The 19,541-nt window shown below is 39.4% G+C and overlaps 1 protein-coding gene across 1 annotated transcript in view; it reads right to left on the minus strand.

The window, feature by feature from the left end:
- The window catches only part of REEP3 (receptor accessory protein 3), a 37,454-nt gene that overhangs the window by 15,052 nt on the left and 2,861 nt on the right, over positions 1 to 19,541 (minus strand). The window contains exons 2-4 of the mRNA XM_066554786.1: positions 6,144 to 6,216; positions 2,452 to 2,528; positions 1,835 to 1,955 (exon numbers count right to left, since the gene is read on the minus strand). Coding sequence (XP_066410883.1) covers positions 1,835 to 1,955; positions 2,452 to 2,528; positions 6,144 to 6,216 — 271 coding nt within the window. The remainder of the gene's footprint in view (positions 1 to 1,834; positions 1,956 to 2,451; positions 2,529 to 6,143; positions 6,217 to 19,541) is intronic.

Consider the following 19,541-nt stretch of genomic DNA (forward strand, 5'->3'; position numbering starts at 1 on the left):
GAAGAAATATTTAAGAAAATATTTAATGGGATATATCTTTGTATTCAGATGTTTCCTTCATTACAATTCTCTCATTTAAAAAAAGGATTCTATGTGGTCAAACAAGAAGACAAAGTACATCACTTTTGAACACTCAGAAACATTGCAACAAGTTCGAACAGACAGTAAGCTTAACTTGTTGGACAGAAGCTTTTCAAGAAATAACATCATCTAACAGGAGCTCCCTGGAAAAACAGAGCCGACTTACCAAGAGCTTCCAAAGCCACAGCTTTGAAATAGTTAAGTACCAAGGACAATACAGGCATGGCATTTATCTGGAGCTGTGGTGAATGCCTGGAGTTGAAGATCAAAGTCTGCAAGGTACTTTCCAACAGCTTGGAGACTACGGGGAAGTATCCCTTCACCTTACAAAACTGCAAATTGTTCCTAGCAGAACCTTCAGAAGGTCAAGATGACCTTACTGTTCCTATCAGTGGCGATCTTGTCAGCTACTTGCTTTGCCTCATAAAGGCCAAGTCTAGCTTTATGAACTGACCTTTAGAAATGCTATTTTCTGTAGTGGGAGGTTTCTCAGTGCTTGCCTTCACACCTTGCTAATTGCTCTTTCCACACATCCAAACAGGATGCTGAAAAAGAGCTAAGCAGAGCTGTGTCCCTGTCATACTTGGACTAAAGCTAACCATCTTCCAGCTATTTTGATGTTGGATATTTACTGTTGCAGACTGGTCTACCCTTACAACTCAGTAACAAGTCTCTCCTCTTATCTTGTCAGTTTGCAAACCAAAAAAAGTCAATGTCAATCATCCTGAGAAGTGTTATTACTAGTTTACACTAGGAAAAAATGTTAACATCAACAGCTTTTAATAAAGCTGTGTCGATGTTTCTGTGCAGAGAGTACTGTACACGTGCTTGCAGGACTACTGCAAGCATTGCTACTTTTACACGGGGCACCACCTGTGGGGGTATTATCTGTTGGCCTTTTTGGGTTTGGATTGAAGGTACTTGGGATATTAATTTGTGTTTGAACCTAAGTGTTTATTATTTCTCATTAGTAAAACAGTTTCATTATTGTGACTTTGGCAGCTTTTCATCAAAAGGCACAAAATAATTAACAATTTTTTGTTACAAGGTCTTTTAAGACTAAACAAAATAATTAAGAATTGACACTTAGATTATTTTCTCTTTTAACTCAGGAACTGGTCCTAAAGAGCTGCAATGCAGATTTTGCCTAAGTACAAAATGCTACTCAAACCTATGAAGAGAAGGAAAAAGAAGCATGAAGAAGAAACCCAGAATGACACCTTGTGCTTTCCATCTTGCTGCCACCTACAACATACTAAAAATCCCCAAACCTAAATTTCTCAGCCAGTGACACACCTACAGTACTTTCTATAATCTATTGCACACTTTTGTGGGTTCCAGTCTATCTTGAAGTCTGGGAAACTTTCTCCATGGATGAGGGTCAAAGTCAGTGCTCCCCTGGGGGTCAGGGCACCCCAGAGCAGATAAAGAAATATCCCTGGTGCCCTGGGTTTCCACAGAAAGTCAAGCTGCATCACTACCACTCCACTGGGCTCCTGAGAGTGCCTCAAGCAGAGCAGGGAACACCAAACTCTCAGAGCAAAAGGAAGCAGGACCTTGTGTGCTCAAGCAAGAGAAACAGAAGCACAGCCATGGACAGTCATGTGCACTTGCCTCTGCTAGTCCAAATACATGCTGCCAGGCAAGACAGTAACAAGCTGCTCTGCTTTGATGGTGTATCTAGCAACAGCTTTTATTTCAGCATATGGTGTTTCCATATTAGGCATTAAAAATCTGAGAAGTAATTTCTTACCCTTTCTTTAGAAGAAAGCAGTGGGTGGAGGAATTTTCTGTAGATTAAACTTGCCCCTCTAGTATATGGGGAAAGGAGCCAGATAACAAAAGCTATCTTCAGTTCATAGTACAGTGGAAACCTACAGACAAGTTAAAGGTTGCACAAAATCAACAACTGCAGTAAGAAAATGCACAGTAATTAATCATTATGAAGAGATATTTTTAAAAACCACAATTATATTAGCAGATAGGATTCTTCAAATACAAGAAGTTACACTAGACAAAAATTAAATGAGTTATGGATTTATGGACTGTCATTTAAGAAATGACAACAGATAATATACTTGCTTTTCATTTTACATTCCTGCACAGAGAAATTCTAGGCCACCCTTGTAAGAGTTCCATTCCCCTGTTCAGTTTCTACAGTGAAGCTGGAAATGTTACAGTCCCTAATTCAGGTGACAGAGTACAGCAAGCTCAAAAACAGATGCAGTTCATCTATGCACCAAGATATTTTCCTGTAAAAAGGGCTATTCAACAAGCACAACTTCTTTACACAAAATAAATCAGTACAAATCAAAAAACATCAGAAACAAACATAGTTTCCTCTGGAGTTCATAAAAGGCAGGGTCTTACCAAGAGACTGTTAGGTCAGTTATTGTTTCAGTCACTGTATAAAGAGCAAACACAATCCAGTACATCATCCAGCGAACCTGGAAATGAAAATACCATCTTCTCTAAGAGCTGGGATTTCACCTTTCCACATAATACACTGGACACTGTACAGTGTGTTCAGAGTTGTCAAAGCAAGACATTCAACAGTAGTTTGTTTTATAACAGTTGACTCACTCATTTTTCTGGAGCATTTGCTCAAATTTGGTTGCCTAAGATGATTACATCTTTCAGTACAAATACTACAGAAATAGCTCCCATGCATTTATCTTCCCTAAGCTATCAGATGCCAAATGCAATGCATTTTCAAAATGGGTCACTGCAAACCACCACTGGTTATTTGTACAAACTGAACATTCACATGTTCTTTAAATTCCTAGAAAAAAAAAAACAAACCCTGCAACAACACAAAACCATTTAAAAACAAACAAAAACCCAAACAAACCAAACCAGCAAAGAATAAAATAAAACCACCACAACTGTTAGAGACTAGTTTCAGCCCTAAATTCATGGTGCTCTCTTTCAAAGGGAGAATATATGTACACACACACCTTCCCACAGAGGATGTGGCTCAGATTTAATCTTCACTTTTAAAACAATCTTTTTTGAAGTGGATTTAAATAACTACTCAAAACCTAATGATACATTGCTGCCTATTTCATGGATGTGCATTATAGTTTAAAACCACTTCCTCTGTCAGAACCTGAGACTCATTTATCTTAAATGCTTTTCAGTGTTTCAGTTTGAAAAGAAACTCAGTCATGTGATAACATTCTTCACTTCAGTCTCTCAGAGGATTTAAATATTTTAGGCTTGAATAAACGAAGACAAATGTACACAGCAGCTGAAGTCACTGCTGACAGGCCATGTGACATTTAGACTGGTGACCCTTCCATGAACCTGACTCAACACCTGAATGAAAACAAAATTAAATCCAACCTTGCCCCATCAGCTTAAGCATAATGCAATGCCATTTTTAAGATGCCATGCACAACTGTATTTTTCCCCAAAATGATTTATCCAGGCTGTACTTTCTTTAATCAACACCTATTTACCCAATCAAGAACAACAGTGGAAGTGGAATTTCTCCTGGGCTGCTGGGAACAGTAAAAAAGGGCCTGCAGAAGGGCAGATGAGATGTGCCAAGAGTCCTGCTGAGGAGTGGGCAGAGATTCTATAAAACACAAACCATATTCTAGTACAACTAATGCAGTAGGTACCAAAGTATCCTTGAAAATGAACCTGAGTGACTTAGAGGGGTTTTCATACCAGAAAAAAGGAAAAAAAGGACATGAAAAATGGAAGGTCAGATTCCACACTACCCAAAACACTGTCATCTACTTCAAGTAACGGAAGCTTTGACTGAGTTTTATTTTTCATGTTAAAAGAGTGATTACACATTTGCTTCATTGAGGGCTTTTTTTTCCTAGCATCCAAGTGTTAAGCTCATCTTTGTTGGCTCTGTCTGAAACTCTGAAACACATTCTTTCAGGTAAGGATTTTGAAGCCAGGATTTAAAAGGCTGGTCTGTTCAGACTTATAAACCACATTTCAGATGCTGATTTCAAGTACTTTGTTGCAACACAGTGAAAAAAAGTCTCAAATATCTTAGTCAACTCCATTAAACCAGGGTAATTACAAGAACAAATAAATCTCCTCAAAGGCACAGATTCTCATTTTTAGCACTGAATTCCATAAGTCTTTTAAATTACCATAGTCAGCTCAACACTTTTCCACCAGAAATAATCTTTGACCACTTTGCTGCATCATGACCTACACAACAAGTCAGAATGTCTATTCTTCTTGTTTGGTTGGTTTATAGTGGTGGAAGTAGTGGCTGAGGAAAATATTTCACTGTTAAAAAGCTCAAAGTACAGCAACACAGATGGCTCCTGAGCCACACAAAACCCTGAAAAGGAAGTTGTGCTTGGGCAAACCTGTGCCATTTGGAAAGCTGCATTTAAATCTAAACCCTTTACTGAGAAAGAAAATGACCCAGCTGGGAAAATGACAGCCATGGATCATCCCTAAGACCTATCAGGACAGCCCAAGCAGCAATGGAGTGATAATTCACTGATGAATCACTGTCATGCCCTGCTAATGAAAACGTCACTGGGATGGTTCTTATTCATCTTGGTCCCATGAATACTTTCTATGTGACTGTAAGTTCTGGGACTGTTCAAAGACCACAGGTTCACACTAAAAGAACTGAAAAAAATATAACTCCAGGCCCTATTAGCAGGCATCCTGTGTAAGGATGCCCAAGAAAGACAGGACATGGCTAACTGGCCAACTGAGGTGAGAAAAATACATCTCAGCATTCTAAAATATTGCTTCTCTTTTTCTAGAAAACATACTGCAAGAGGCAATGGTAACCTCCTAAAGTGATTTCCTTTATTTTGATTGGAAACTGCTATGCCCTACTTAGTCTGTGCATCAGTTTTGAAGGAGCAGGGAGGAAAAGCAGATTATAAATTCCTTGCATTATAGACTTTCTTGACAGAGTAATATGAGCATGAGACAGAGAAAATTCTCCTCTTAGTTTTGATTTTTTTTCTCCCATGAGCTCAACTCTGGCAGGCACCAGCTCTTTCTCACAAATAAGCTCCAATCAGCTTGTACACAGAAATCAGAAGTACAAATATGATGTCCTTTGAGGCCCTGATAGGGTGATGAGGCTAAATTAAGACATTCAAGGGGAGGAACAACAGTTACCAGTTTACAAGTACAACCAGGTACAAAGTGGAGACATGACACATCAGACAAGAGCCTTGGGTCACATCTAACTATCACATCTTAACTATCACATCTTAACTATGCTGAGTTCAGAGCAGCTGCTGGCCCTGACCCCACCCTGAGCCAGGCAGCCAAGTTAAGGCCAAGATTCAGGACAAGTTACTTGCTGAAATCAAGCCAGGCTGTCTCTTAAAACAGGGAAGTAGCACAGTGACTAAAGCTCCTTGTGACTGCAACTGGTTAACATTCTCATGATTATCTCATTGCTCACACTGACAAGTCAATAATTTAATAGCTTAATTAAAAACTGAAGTAACTATAATTGTGTTTTTCTCAATCTTTCTCATGTCTGTTCTGCTTCTTTTCTCCATACGACCTTCACCAAATCTTTTCCTTCCTTGGTTACATTTTTTCTCCTCTTTTAGGAAAAATAGATTAACAAGAATTAACCTTTTTTTAGGTAGATTCTGAGTCCCCTATTGAGCTCCATACAATGATATTAAGCTGGTGCTGCTCTTCTGGAGGTCACTATGAATCAGTTTGTCAATACTTACACTTGAGGTGTTAGCAGAACTAGGAAACTTTCATTCTACCCCCTGTCTAAAAGTGCATTATTTCTTGTACTTTGCTGAAATGGAACCAAGACTTTAAGGTTTACATTAAAAATACTCTTTTAAAAAAATCTACATAGAGCATAGTGTGTTGAACATGTTTCAGCATAAAACTATGTAAAGTATGAGATACCTTAACTTTAGCCCCCCAAACAAAATCAGACCATTACCACTAGGGTCACACAAGTGTTGTATCTAACTGTAAGACAGTCAATTCAGGCTTTCACATGATTTATTACACAATGAAAATGTCACACATCTCTATCAGCAGAGGTGTGTAATTAAACAATTAAAAGGAATGAGACTTACATATTCCTTCACATTTTTTGTCTTCACAGCTTTGTATGAGTAGTATGCAGGGTACAGCATCCCAAACACCAGCCTATTGGAAAACAGAAAGAGCCTTCAGGATGTGTTACACACTATATGACAAAACAGTGACAATACATCATCAGAACAATGCAGCCAACTTCACAGAAAAAAACCTGTTCTCTAGCATTAAAAAAAAAAATTAAGAAAAAAAATATCAGTGTTATATGTTCCTTGGAGGAAGTTTCATGATAGGCAAAACTACAACAACATGAACAGAAAAGGGTGTATGCCCTAAAGACAACAAACTGTTTTGTAAGACTGTTTCTAATAGATAATGTAAAACCAGTTGTTCTGGCTCTCTTACAAGTAAAACCAGTCCTGCAGCCTGTCCACACCAGAAGATGGTGCTGGCAGTGCTAGCACACTTGAAAAGCCTCCGAACCCATCAGTAGCTAATCACAATCATCTACTTTTACCAGATTATCAGAAGTTTCCTTCCAAAAGAATTTTAAGACAACACTAACTTAAACATTTCATCTCCTTTTGCCAGAACTCTGCAACAGCAATATTTAGAAATGGAGGAAAAGTGGGAATTAATTGATTTGATTTTTGTCCCTATGGAAAACTCTGTTCAGTAACACACCAGCTCTAATGTCTCTCACCTTCCCTTGCTCTGGCTGAAATTCTAACTATTAAGTACCAGAGATAAGAAAAGCCTTTGTTCATCCTTTAACCCATAAAATAGACTTAATAAGGGTGGAAATGATTTGTTCAAATAGAAGATACAGAAGAGGTTCCTGAACATCATAACCACCAACTGTCTGACATGCATAATAACCCCACCAGTTACTGGTCATCTGTGCACCTCTCCATAATGCTAAAAACAGCACTCCAAAGTTATTTAAATAACTATTAGTAGCCTGCTCATGTACGTGTCTTGCAATGAAGCACACGAAAGGGAAAGAGCTTGAGTCTTGCACTTGACAGATTTTTCAGCTACACTTTTCCACTCACTCTACTGTCAGGTAGCATCACTTCTAGAAAGATAAAAACAATGTATTTTTAAATTTAGACAGCAATTTATCCTCTGAATCTATCACTCTTGAACAGCTATAAACATGAACAGAGACAAAACAGAATTTTAAGAACGCTTCTTCAGAAACAACTGATCTTAAGCAGAAATCTTACCACAGCAAGACTATCATAAAACTAAAGATGACCTCAAGTTAAGTAAGACCACTATCATAAGAAAAACAAAGGTCGCTAGTTTTTCTCATCTAGAAAAATCTTTTACTCAATACTAGCCAAATCTGGAGTTTAAAAAATACCTATTTGAGTAACCACTTTTTCTTTTAAAGATTTTTTCTGAAAATCACTTCAAAACAGAGTGCAGCAGTTAACACCACAATATATCATTATTATATTATTCTAAAATATTATTACTATTTTATTATATATACACCAATATATAATAATTCAGTTGTGTTTTCAATGCTGCTGTAAAATGGAAGCTTTAGGAAAACTTCTGTTTGTTCACTAGAAGTGGGTAGATAGGATTAAAACAAACCATCAGCACATTTCATCAGTAATAATAAGAACCAGTACCGTAAAGTTTTTATCTCTTTACAGCCAGAGCTGACATTGAAAGTGTGGCATGATGCTGCTGCCAACTCTGGCACCATCTTCTGCACACAGGCAGACTCCTCTGACTGGAGGCTGACTTTAGTTAAACCTACCAGGCAATTTTTACAGGCCAAAAGCCAACTTGCCAACAGTGAGTGTAGCTGAAGCAAATTCCCTTTGACCTTGCATCTATGCATGCTGGATCAGTACAGCGGCAAAAGAGATCACTGCAGCTGAGTGAGGCACAAACAGCCAGAGAGGAACAGCAGGGAGCCTGGGCACACAGATGGCTACCAAAGCCCCACAGGTTCTGGTCCTTTTCCTCTCTGGATCCACACCTCCCAAGAGCTCAAAGCTGTCAGCAACACCTACTGCTGCACATTAGAAACCCATCCATCCTCTGATATTTCTACAGAAACCATACAACTACTTCAAGGATGTTCCCAATTATTCTATGGCTTTTCAAATTTAAAAGCTCAAGTGTTATTTTTCCAAGTGTGGTTTGTATTTCACACTGAGCATCAGCACACTGCACCAATGGAGCAGACAAAAACAAAGGCAGTTTCCACAGATGGAAACAGATTTCAGCTGAGTGTGACGTCATTTACTTTATATTATGAGTAGATACATGGATAATCCTGCTTACCACTGTAATTTCACTGCCAGTTGGAAGCCCAGCTATTGCAGGTTTTTAGCTGGACTCAGGAGCTGCCATAGCATTCCATTTTTGGTACAGCCACCTCCTCTACAGACATTTTGCTCATGTAAAGAGAAATGTTTCTCAAATATATTAGGAGATTAAAATAAAAAGAAAAAAAATATCAAAGAGCCTTGAAATCTGAATAAAACAGTGAATTTGCATATCCATATAGCTGTATTTTCAAAAAACCCAACCTACTGCCTTTATTACCACATAATCTATGGTCTTACAGTTTTAATAGCTTCAAAGTGAATAATTGCTGAAAGGCTCATTTATGAAGCAAAGCAACAGAGCTTGCATCTGACAGACAACTGAAACATCAGTCATCTGTATACATGTTGCTCTGGCACTGAACATATTTCACATGGATAGTAAACAACTCTAAAGCCACAGTTAAAAAAAATTAAAAATAAAAGAAACTAAGACACAAATAAAAGCCACTCCATCACTCAAAAGTACTACTTGCATCCAGACTCCCCAAACACTAAGTCATTAACATGAACAACAATGCTTTTAAGGGTTCAGTCTGTTCACATTGCCCAAGTATTGCCCAAAGCATGAAATAGTGTTTGGCACTTTATTCTTTCATTCCTCCAAATGCAAGAAGGGAACACTCTCTGCTCCTTACCCAACAGTTAAAGCAATCCAGGAAACTTTTTTAGTAAGAGATGCTTTGGAGACAGCCCCATTCACTAAACTCCTTTTCCTTAAGAATTTTGTAATAGAGATGACACCCATTGGTCCAATCAAAGGCTGAGGAACTCCACAGATCAATACAGAGCCAGACACTGTGTGCATCTCCAGTAGGAATATGTACCTACACCCTTGAGTGGCAGGCTGCAGAATACAAGAATCCTCCATGCCTCCCCAAAACCATGGACCTCAATATAAAGGCCTGATAAGCTGCCTTGCTTTGCTGACCATGCCCAGTTCCCCCTCTCAATACCAAGTGTTTCCCAGTTGCACTAGGAGTGGTTTCCACCCCAGTCATAAACGTACACAAGTTTTTTCTAAGAGCTGCTCAGAGAACATGGAAATACCAGAAGTAGTGTAGATGACACTGTACTATCTGTGCAGAAACTAGGTCTGGTGGTAAAACCATTTCACTTCGGGATGGACTATAATTACTCTTCCACATATGGTTAGCAGGTTTAGCCTAAGCAAGATTTCATTTGAAAGGAAGTTTGCTAATGAAAACTAAAGAGCAGAATAAAAATCTAAAGAACAATGCTTGAATCTTTGGCTGGCTGTTCTTGGCAGTAAAAAAGGCAAATAGAGCCATATGCCTCACCAATGGGATTTCAGTCAGCACACACTGGAAAAGCAGAAGCATTTTTGCTTAGACTGTTTACTGCCCATGTACTTCCAAGCCACTCCCATCAAAGATCAGCAGTTTGGACTTTGCTCTCCTTTTGTTTTGGCTACCAAGTGATGAGGCTACAGTTATGGATTAAGTTTTGCCTGCTATGCACCTCTGTGGCACTCTCAAGCTTGAAATAAGGTACAAGGGGTACATGGAAGAATCCTATTCAGGGGAAAAAGGCAAAAACCCTGCATGTGTTGGGTTGACCCAACACCAGGTGCCCACCAAAGCCATTTTGTCACTCCCCCCCCTCAGCTGGGCAGGGGAGAGAAAATACAACAAAAAGGCCAAAGGCTGTGGGAAGAGGTAAGGACAGAGATCACTCACCAGTTACTGTCATGGGCAGTTGCCAACCCAGTTTGGGTAATTTGCTTGTTAATCTATTACCAACAAAATCAGAGTAGGAAAATGAGAAATGAGAGTAGAACCTTGACACACAAACCCAATACACTGCCAAAAAAGCAAGACTCAAATCATGCCTTACCCCTCCCCCTGGGTGTTACAGCCAGGCAGTGACTTCTAGACTAAGCCAGCTACCAGCTATGGTTCACATGTCTAGACAAACAAAAGCTCGCCCTGGCATTTTTGTCCTGAATGTTTTGTGTAGTGCTTTCCAGAAACAAAGTCATTCTGTCCAGCACCTGACAGAATTTAGTTCCATTTTGCTATTCAGAGACAATACTAACCACACAATCTACAGTAAAACATGATTAACTACAAAAAGTACACTTTGACCAAAATGCTAGTCTGCTACAGGGACAGGGGAGCATGAGGATCAGCTCCTGGACCCCTCAAGAAAATGTATCCTACTTTTTTTCCAACCCCCCTGGCTTTGGGCAAGGAGCAGGGAAAATCATGTAAATCCCATTAAAAGAACATGTCTGCCAACAGTAGTGAACTTGAAATTCAGCAACTCCTTTAGCACATTGCAGTTACCAAAATGCAGGAATGCAATCAGAAACAGGTCTGTTAAAATCTTCACAGCATTCTTATGACCAGAATATAAAAGCCAGAAAACAAAAATGCCTTAACAGTTAAAGAATATACCCAGAAGCACTGACAGAGCTGAATAAAGCACATTCTTGAACAGACCAAGGCAGCTATTAACTTTCCAACTTAGAAAGCTGGAATTCTCCAAAGCAACTGCCAGATTCTTCCACAGCACAGCATAACCAATAGTAAGGCAATTACTCAAGCAGTCAGAAACCACCCTAGAATTTTAACAGGAAAAGTGACATCCCTACTGATTCCTCCAAAATGTGGGACTTTTCTATGCCAGGAACTTTTATTTCATGGGTCCCAAGTATAACAATTGCAAGCAGTCTGAAAGGAGACAATTAAGCCTTTTTTCCAATGCAGACCTCTAGGCTCCATTACAAGTACCCTATATGTACTCATGTGTATGGATTAATTATTCATCTACCCCAAATTATCTGGCACCTTTTGCCAGATAACTCTTGAAGTTATCTCAACGTGGAGATATCCCTGTCTGATCCTTGAAAGAAGTCTAAAAAGAGCACAACAAAAAAAAAAATTAGAAAAATTTCTCTTCTGTAAGGGATGTTCTGCACTGGAGTGTGTGTGCAAGTGCTGGTGTACTTATGGGCTAAAACAGCTCTCTCCAGACTCTTCCCATGGCAGTCTGGAACAAGGGACAGCTAAAAAACAACTCCTGAAGCAAAATCCAGGCTACCCTCTCTAATGAGTCAGCCTGGAAACTCTTTCACATGGTCAAGTTGCATCAGTGTTTTAACCTAGTCCTCCCAGCCACCCTTCTCACAAGCTGACAGGGCATTGCTGGTACACAAAACCTCTGAATCAACTCATCTCCTGTTCACATACAGATCCTGCACAGCACAGAAGTACTTGGGGAGAAGCTATTTGCATGTCATTCTAACTCAAACAATCTGCACCTGTGCCTGGAGATAGTGCCCAAAACTTGTGTCCACAACTGAGCAGTGTTTCTTGTGCTGCTGGATAGCCTAGGTAGATTTTAACAGAAGGGCATAAGTCTGGAGATACCATCACCATGCCATAAAAAAAAAAAAAAACAACAGAAAACCCCAAACACAAATCCTGCTCAAAACACAGTCAAAAGGCTGAACAAACCCAGTTGTACAGAAAATTCCAAAAAGCTAATACTGGAAGGCAAATAAAAAATTGTTATAAAACCCTGAGTCACTTGACTGCATGCTGACCTATTCACCTCGTGCTTTATGGTCCATGTTTGACTCCTGCTGTAAGAGCGTCCTGCCCATCCCAGCACTCCTTCCTGTTTACAGCCTGCCAGGGCTCTCAGGTGAGCTCACACCTTCCAAGCACTCACACCAGGAACTGCAACCACACCATCTGCAGCACCTCCTCGAGATAAAGAGCCAACTTTGAATGCCTTCAAACACAGAACAACCCTTGGAAGAGAACTTCCATCTCCCACCTAGCTCTCACCTCAAACTCAGTAGCACAATTTCATCCCTACTGAAGGAGCTTTCATTTTCAAAGCTGCTCACACTCACTTATATCTCAAGTAAGTTCTTTTCCCTTCAAACACATGAAACCATCTCTGATTTCTCTGTTGCTAGACTTCTTACTACTGGAAGCAAACTATTTGTGGCCCCTTGTCAGCCAGGTGTGGTATCAGGCAGGAGCACAACTGAACACTGAGAAATAGCCAACAACTAGTAACAATTGCAGGGATTTCTCAGACAGCTCTTAGGACAGCCTTGCACATGACTTTGATCAAAGAAAAAGATATGTCCTTGCACTGAACTGTGCTTTTCTTCTAATGATCAGCAAGGACTGATGGCTGGATTAATGATGTCAGAAGAAAAACTGACTGATTCGCTGTTTTTCATTTTTTCAAGAACATCAAACCAAGCCCAGTTTTCAGGAGATAATTTCTATTTTCATTTAGTATATGCATGAATAAACTTATTTCATAAAGCAGGTGAACAAGATAAAAAAAAATTGTAGTCTTAATTGTAAGTTTAAAGATGAAAGCTGATACCTACATGCATGTTCAAAGCAACTGTCACATTAAGAGTTTACATAATAAAGGTAACTGACAGATGACAGAGAAACACACTTATGAGCTTCCTTGCTTTGGAAAAAGTTCTTTACACTCACTGCTCTTGGAGGTACTACAACCTACACATGCAGTTTTCATGAGCAACATGATCCTCTCCATTTAGGAGGCTTCTGAGAGCTCCTAAATACGTGGGTAATTTAATGCAGATAATGTGCTGAACAAGATTAACAGGAACATTACAGATCTAGAATGAGATGTTTCATTCTGTTATGAGGTTTAAAGTTACAAATACACTTGGTAGTTTCTTGGCTTCCCTAAATTTAATTTTAAAAATTACCAGCTCTCTTATTTATACTACTTTGGTTTGTTCCTAGTGTCTCCAAAATTATGTTGGAAGCTTCTACAAATTTTTAGGTCTTTATTTCTGTCTAAGAACATGACATCCTTCATACCAAGGAGAAGAATCCAGAAGACACCTTAGAACACCTTCCATTGTAATCTATGTGTATATTGGAAATGGTATATTGGAAAATTGTTCCTTACAGTAACTTCAGTAACTTGTGTCAAGCCAGCAGCCACTTCTCAAAGGTTTCTCTGCTCTGTGCCACAGCAAAGTTTGAAACAAGGAAAGTTAGATGGGTGTTTGGAGAACCAAAGCTAGCATAAAGAAAGCAAAGCAAAGACTCATCTTGGCACTGCCAAGTCCTGCACATTTTTAAACATGTTTAACAGTCTTAAAGCTTCAGTTCCTGGAAACCTCAGAGGTCTCAGTCCTGGTGGAATAACCAGGTAGCAGATTTGCATACAAAGATAATATTTTATCCAGCACAAAATTGGAATAGGAGCAGTAATGCAGCACAGCTGAAGAGCAGCAATACTAGCTAAGTGACAGAAGTTCTGCAGGTGACAGAAAAAAAAAGAAACTTTGCCAAAAACACATGGACACCACATCCCTAGAATAAAAGTCAAAAAAGCCCAGCAGAATACATTCTCATTACAGCAATTGTGCTTCATGTTTGAAGCAGCCTCACTCATTTAAGGTATGCAAGTCCCAAGACAAGATAACTCAGTGTTTTAGGTGGCAGTAATCTCTTTCACTGCTGTGGGAAGAAAAAAAAAATGTGGTTGCCTGAAAGGATCCAAGGCCAGCTTTTTAATTATTCAAGTTAATTTGGGCATATTTACTCTGAGTTATATTACCTTCAATCAAGCTATAGAAATCACAATGGGAAGCCCACATATAAACACACACTGTTTTTCAAATCTAAAGCTTGATTCAGCTTTGACAAGTGGCTTCACTGCTCCACTGGAGTTCCTCTTGCAGGCTTGGCCATCACTTATGGCCTAGGCTTACTCCCTCTAACACCTCCAAATGCCATAGTCAAAAAATGGATTTCCACTCGGATTCTTACCTTTTCAGCTTTGGTTTTCACCCTATATCAAGTCTGACAGTGACTTCAGCTAATTTCACAAGTTAAAATCCACAGTTATTGTTCGCTGCTCTAGGAGTATCTTTATTTTTGGAAATATTAATCAACATCAAAATAACTGGCTATAGGAAACTAGCATTTAAAATAGGAGTGGCTCCAAATAAAAGTTGTTTCAGCTTATTCCAAGGGAAACCACATTTCATTTTTGAACTGTCTGTAATGGTAAGGCAAACCACACTGCATGTAACCACCCATTCACATGGGCTGCATTAAAAAGTCCATGCTGCTATAGGTCGCACTGTGTGGAATATTAATGTGTCTGGGTGGCTCCAGAGAGAAAAGTGAAGTTCATAACCCAAAGGCTCAGAAACGTCCTACTTAATCATTACACATTGTTGAACCCAAAGGTGTCATCAGAGACCAGCCTCAGTGTGCTGCCTCTCCCAAAAAATGCTACAGAAACACCACAAATGAGCAAAAGGGTAAGTGGAACCATATAACACCAACCCTTGAAATAAAAGTAAGCATGTCTTATCTCTACCCCAGACAGCTGGTGCTTTTGTTTTTAATCATCCAAAGTTACACACATTTTTATTTTTTGCTCTAAGGTCCTTGATTTTCCAACAATCCTGTTAATCTTATGACCCAGAAATGTTCTTCTGAAGCCTCTTAGAGCATTCAAAGAACAAACCTTTCCATTGTACACAGGAAAAGGTTTCTATGAACTTTGTCTTTGGCAGATGCTGTTGAGGCAGCATCTGGACTTGCCATTCCCAAGTAATGTGTTTCCTCAATTATACCTGGTAGAGAGAACTCTGAAGATTCTGTTAGACACCAAGCTCAGGCTGACAAGCAGAATCTCTACCAACTTTATTTATGCAGTTCTACTAGTAACAAAAATACAGTGCTGAAAGATCTTAATTTCCTCCCTTTTGAACCCAAATAATTTGAGGTTTGTTTAGACTCATGCATTAATTGGTTTGAGGGTTAGGTTGGGGAGTTTGCTCTCAAAAACAAATAAAACACACTATGCTGATTAACAAAAATAATTTTCTGAGAGAATTCTTTTAACACAATTATGTTTCACTGGTTATATGTAAATGGGTTAAGAAACTAGAAGACACAAAAGAAATGTGTGCCTTTTCAGAAATGTTATTTTCCAAATGCAAATGTAGGATAATTTGCCCAATTCACATTATCCTCTGTAGACAAACGTAAATTGCATTTTGTCTCAACCATTCAAGGGTAACTTTTAGACAAGAAAAATTAGCCCTCAAAGTTCTATAAGTAGAATAGTGAAACCAACACTGTTTACATTGCAACTACAGCAAATTAATGACTGCCAAAGCAGCCATGTAAAACATATATTTTATGTTTCTGTGGATACAGTGTCTTCCAAGTGAACCATAAGCTGTTCACTGTTAAAAATTTTGAATAGGTCAGCTCCTAAAACATTCTCACACTAAATACACTGCAACTGAGTAATCCCATACATGCTTCTAGACATCTATAAAGGCAATGATGCATTCTAGAACAAAACCCTAATCTGGGGGGAGGGGAAGATTAGCAGACAGAAGTGAATAATGACAGCACAAAGCCAAGTAATAATTCTTTGGGGGTTTTATATTAGTTTAAGGTGATGTTATCATACTTAAAAACTAATCAGGATATCTTTAAGCTAGTGACCATCTTCCTGACTCTCCTTTCCATAATTGTGATCAATGAGTTACAAAACAGGGTGGGGGGAGGAAATAACAAAACCAGACAGTGCTAGGAAGGCACAAGCACAAACTGTTTTCTGATTTTCCCGTTTGAGCACTGGAAGTTCCAACAGCTTTAACACAAAAAAGTACAGCATTATGTCAGGCTTCTCATATCAGGAAAAATTCTGCTTGGGAAATCCTTGCATTTAAAGCCAGGTTGCAGGCTTTTGAAACAAACTGCACCTAGTTTCCAACATCAAACACAAGTTCCAACTGTCTTTGGGATGCATGAGTAATGTTCCAAAGATGATAAACACAGAGCAAACATTCATCTAAGTTAAACCCACCTCCATGTTGTTGCTTGCAGACTGCTAGGAAACACAAGAGAAACAGAAGTAACACCCTATTATTTTGTCAGTGATAAACTGAGCAGCAAAGCAACAGAGATGGCTGACAAGAAGCTCAGTGCAGAGATAGCCTCTGTGGGGTGTTTTATTTCCCTCACATAAAAACCATCTTGTCAGATTGGTTGTTCTGTGCCACTGAGGCCAGTCATGTTTGAAGTCATTCTGGTCAGCAAAAAACTTGCAATCACCTTTCCTGCCTAGACCCTGCACACCTCATCTCATTTGTCCTGGAGTAAACTGTTGTGATCTAGTCTGGCAGGTCCTGCCAACAGAGGGATTGCACTGTTGGCAGATGTAATATTTTCTTCTGTATAAACCTAGCACTTTCACAGGTTTCAAAATTTTGGAATTTCAAAAGCAGAATAAAAAGGACCTAAAAAAAGCTCAGAGAAAGCTCCTTTGCACATGGAACACTGGAACAGAGGACTTTGCTAGACATGTTTTTACACACATTTCCAAGATGATTTCTATCAAAGATTAAAATTATTGAGTCAAAGCAGCTTTTTTCTTTTAAAAATCAGAATTTGGCTCAGGATTTTCCTCAGCCTTACATATAGGGAGCTGCCTCTATGTACAAACCCAGGAAAGACAAGGCATTCTGTCCAGGCTGCAGAAGGGCTCAATAGCCTACAACGTGCTGGCTCTAAGCAGACATTGCTTTGTGGGACACTGCAAGAGGGGAGGTTGTTTGTTTTCATTAGAAACATCCTTTTGTGCCAGATCATGCAGTTCTTGGTATTTTTTTATCTCCAAGGCAGAGGACACACATGTGGGGTTCAGCACATTTTGTATCACAGGACATGCCAAGACCATGAAGTAAGAATGTCAGGCTCCACAGGACACCTCTAGACGTGCTCCAGCTGTTTTGAGGAAGCTCCAGTCCAGCTGCCTGCCACAGGCTGGGCACCTGAGCACGCACGCTCTGCACTCCCACCATCCTGTAAACATGGCACAGAAAAGAGCAGCTGGGCTGCAGAGCAAATGTTGATTTAAGGCAAGGTGTGCCAGACAAGCAGTAGGGACACTTCTTTCTTACCAGTTGTCAGAGACAGAAATTTTGCATTGTACTAACTCAAGAGGTGTTACAAGTCACATACAAGTAAGCAGAAACTTCTTACTGTATATATTAGGATTAGCTCACTGAGAAGCTGAACTATTGGAGAGAAGAGTTCTGATGATTTCACTGCTTAATTACGTAAATGATTTTAAACTTTCACACAGTCAGGACAATACACTTAATCCCTAGACTTACATATGCTTACAGATTTCAACCCATGAAAATGAAAACCCTTGAAAAAATCTGACACCTTGTTTGATTAGAACAGCTGCACTGTTATTACTGGAACTAGATTCATAAGAAAGAATAAGCAGCAATGTGAAAGCAAAGAATGCGGTTTCAGAGCATGCTTCAACCATACCCTAAAGCCTAAAATAATGCTGGTTTTGTCCTGCAATCTTTAATTCTCAACACAGCACTTACCTAGCAACTACACAACAGCAGCGTGAGCTGGTGCAGTTCATTGCAACTAACAAAAGATTAACTTCTAGCAACACTAATTTTCATTCTAGTTGACAAAACACCATGGTCACAGAGTTTGGATCATGTGGAAAGTGAATGAGGAGAGGATGGAGGACAGGACAGCCCCTCCCAGCAAAGGGGCAGTGAGACCTGTTTAGCATGAAATGCCAAGGATAACTGATACACAGTCACCAATTCATTGCAGTTCTGTGATGAGACAGACACTGCAGCACATCTCACTCACACTATGACAGCAGCTCCTTTTTCCCCACAGGTGCAGCAGCAATTTATAGGCCTTTAAAGTAAAGAAAACTGTCAGAAATTCAGCATCCAACAGCAGCCAACATCCTTCACACTTCAGCTGCAACCATTGTGCCAGAGAGCAGGCTACAAACAGTCACAGAAACTCTGCCACAAATGGCTCTTCTGCCTTGAAGATCAGGCTATTGAGCTATAGCTATTCCTTTTACACACATGGGGTTACTGTTACCTGATTCCATCCCATGAGCTGGGATTGCTTTAAGACATGTGACAGCATGTTGATTAGCACACAAGAGGGTAAATATTATTGCAGTTTATGCTTTTAATTTAAAAAAAAACTGTATTCCAAGAACAAGACACAGTCTAGGTTTACAGTCAAAGCATACACAGTTACATAAAATGTGATCCACATGCTAAGCCAGGTATTAGACAACAGTTCAATCAACACAGAAGCTATGGCTTCAGCAACCCATTCTCACATATACAGTAATTCTAGGGGCAGCTGGACATCTGGAAATGTCAAACAACAGAAGCAACAAAAGTAGAGTAAGATAATGCCTTGGAAACTGCCATTAAAGAAACAGCTCCAATCTGTAAAGCAGCAAAAGCTGAAAGAGACTAATACTACTACCTAGCTTCAGGTCACCTCCTGTGTCCCCCAGACAGTCTTTGCCCAGTTTCAAGCATTTATTTATAATCTAATATCAGATTCAAGGAATTTTTGCAAGGCTCTAAACCTGGGGTGGGGAAGACAGACATTACAAACACAAGCAAAAAGAAAGCTACTACTAGTACCCAAATCCATCCTTCTGTGGAACACTGCAACTTTTCCTTCCACCACTCACGGATGCTGACCTACTTAACTGGAAACAAACCACGTACTTAAACATGAAGGGAGAGAGCGTGCTGCAAAGCAACACAGATGGGGGAACTTGCATTTATAAGTGAGGAGGGAAAAAAGTTAACAGATTACAGCAGACAGTCTGCTTTAACAGATTGCAAGAACAAAATGGCCATCTACTTGGTATTTAGGATGCTTTCACATCTTTGCTTGGCACAAGAGGATGGTCTGATCTCATCCATACCAGGCTGTGACTGACAAGTATTCAGTGTGTTTACTATTAAATACTGTCTCAGCAACTGATGTGTACACAATCACTCAGACCTTACAAATGAGAAGGATGAGCAATCCAAGTGGATGAAAAGTCAGGCACAAGCTCTATTTGAAGTTAACAAGATGGGCAGTCCCAAATTAAAAAAATTACTTCCACCATCAAAAACTGAGAACAAGATGTTCCACTCCAACACGTTTTCTGAGAGTATGAATTAAATTATTTTATTGTTGGTTTTGTTATGTGAAAAAA

The sequence above is a fragment of the Molothrus aeneus genome, chromosome 8 (genome assembly GCF_037042795.1).
Source record: "Molothrus aeneus isolate 106 chromosome 8, BPBGC_Maene_1.0, whole genome shotgun sequence".
In the NCBI taxonomy this organism is placed as follows: domain Eukaryota; kingdom Metazoa; phylum Chordata; class Aves; order Passeriformes; family Icteridae; genus Molothrus; species Molothrus aeneus.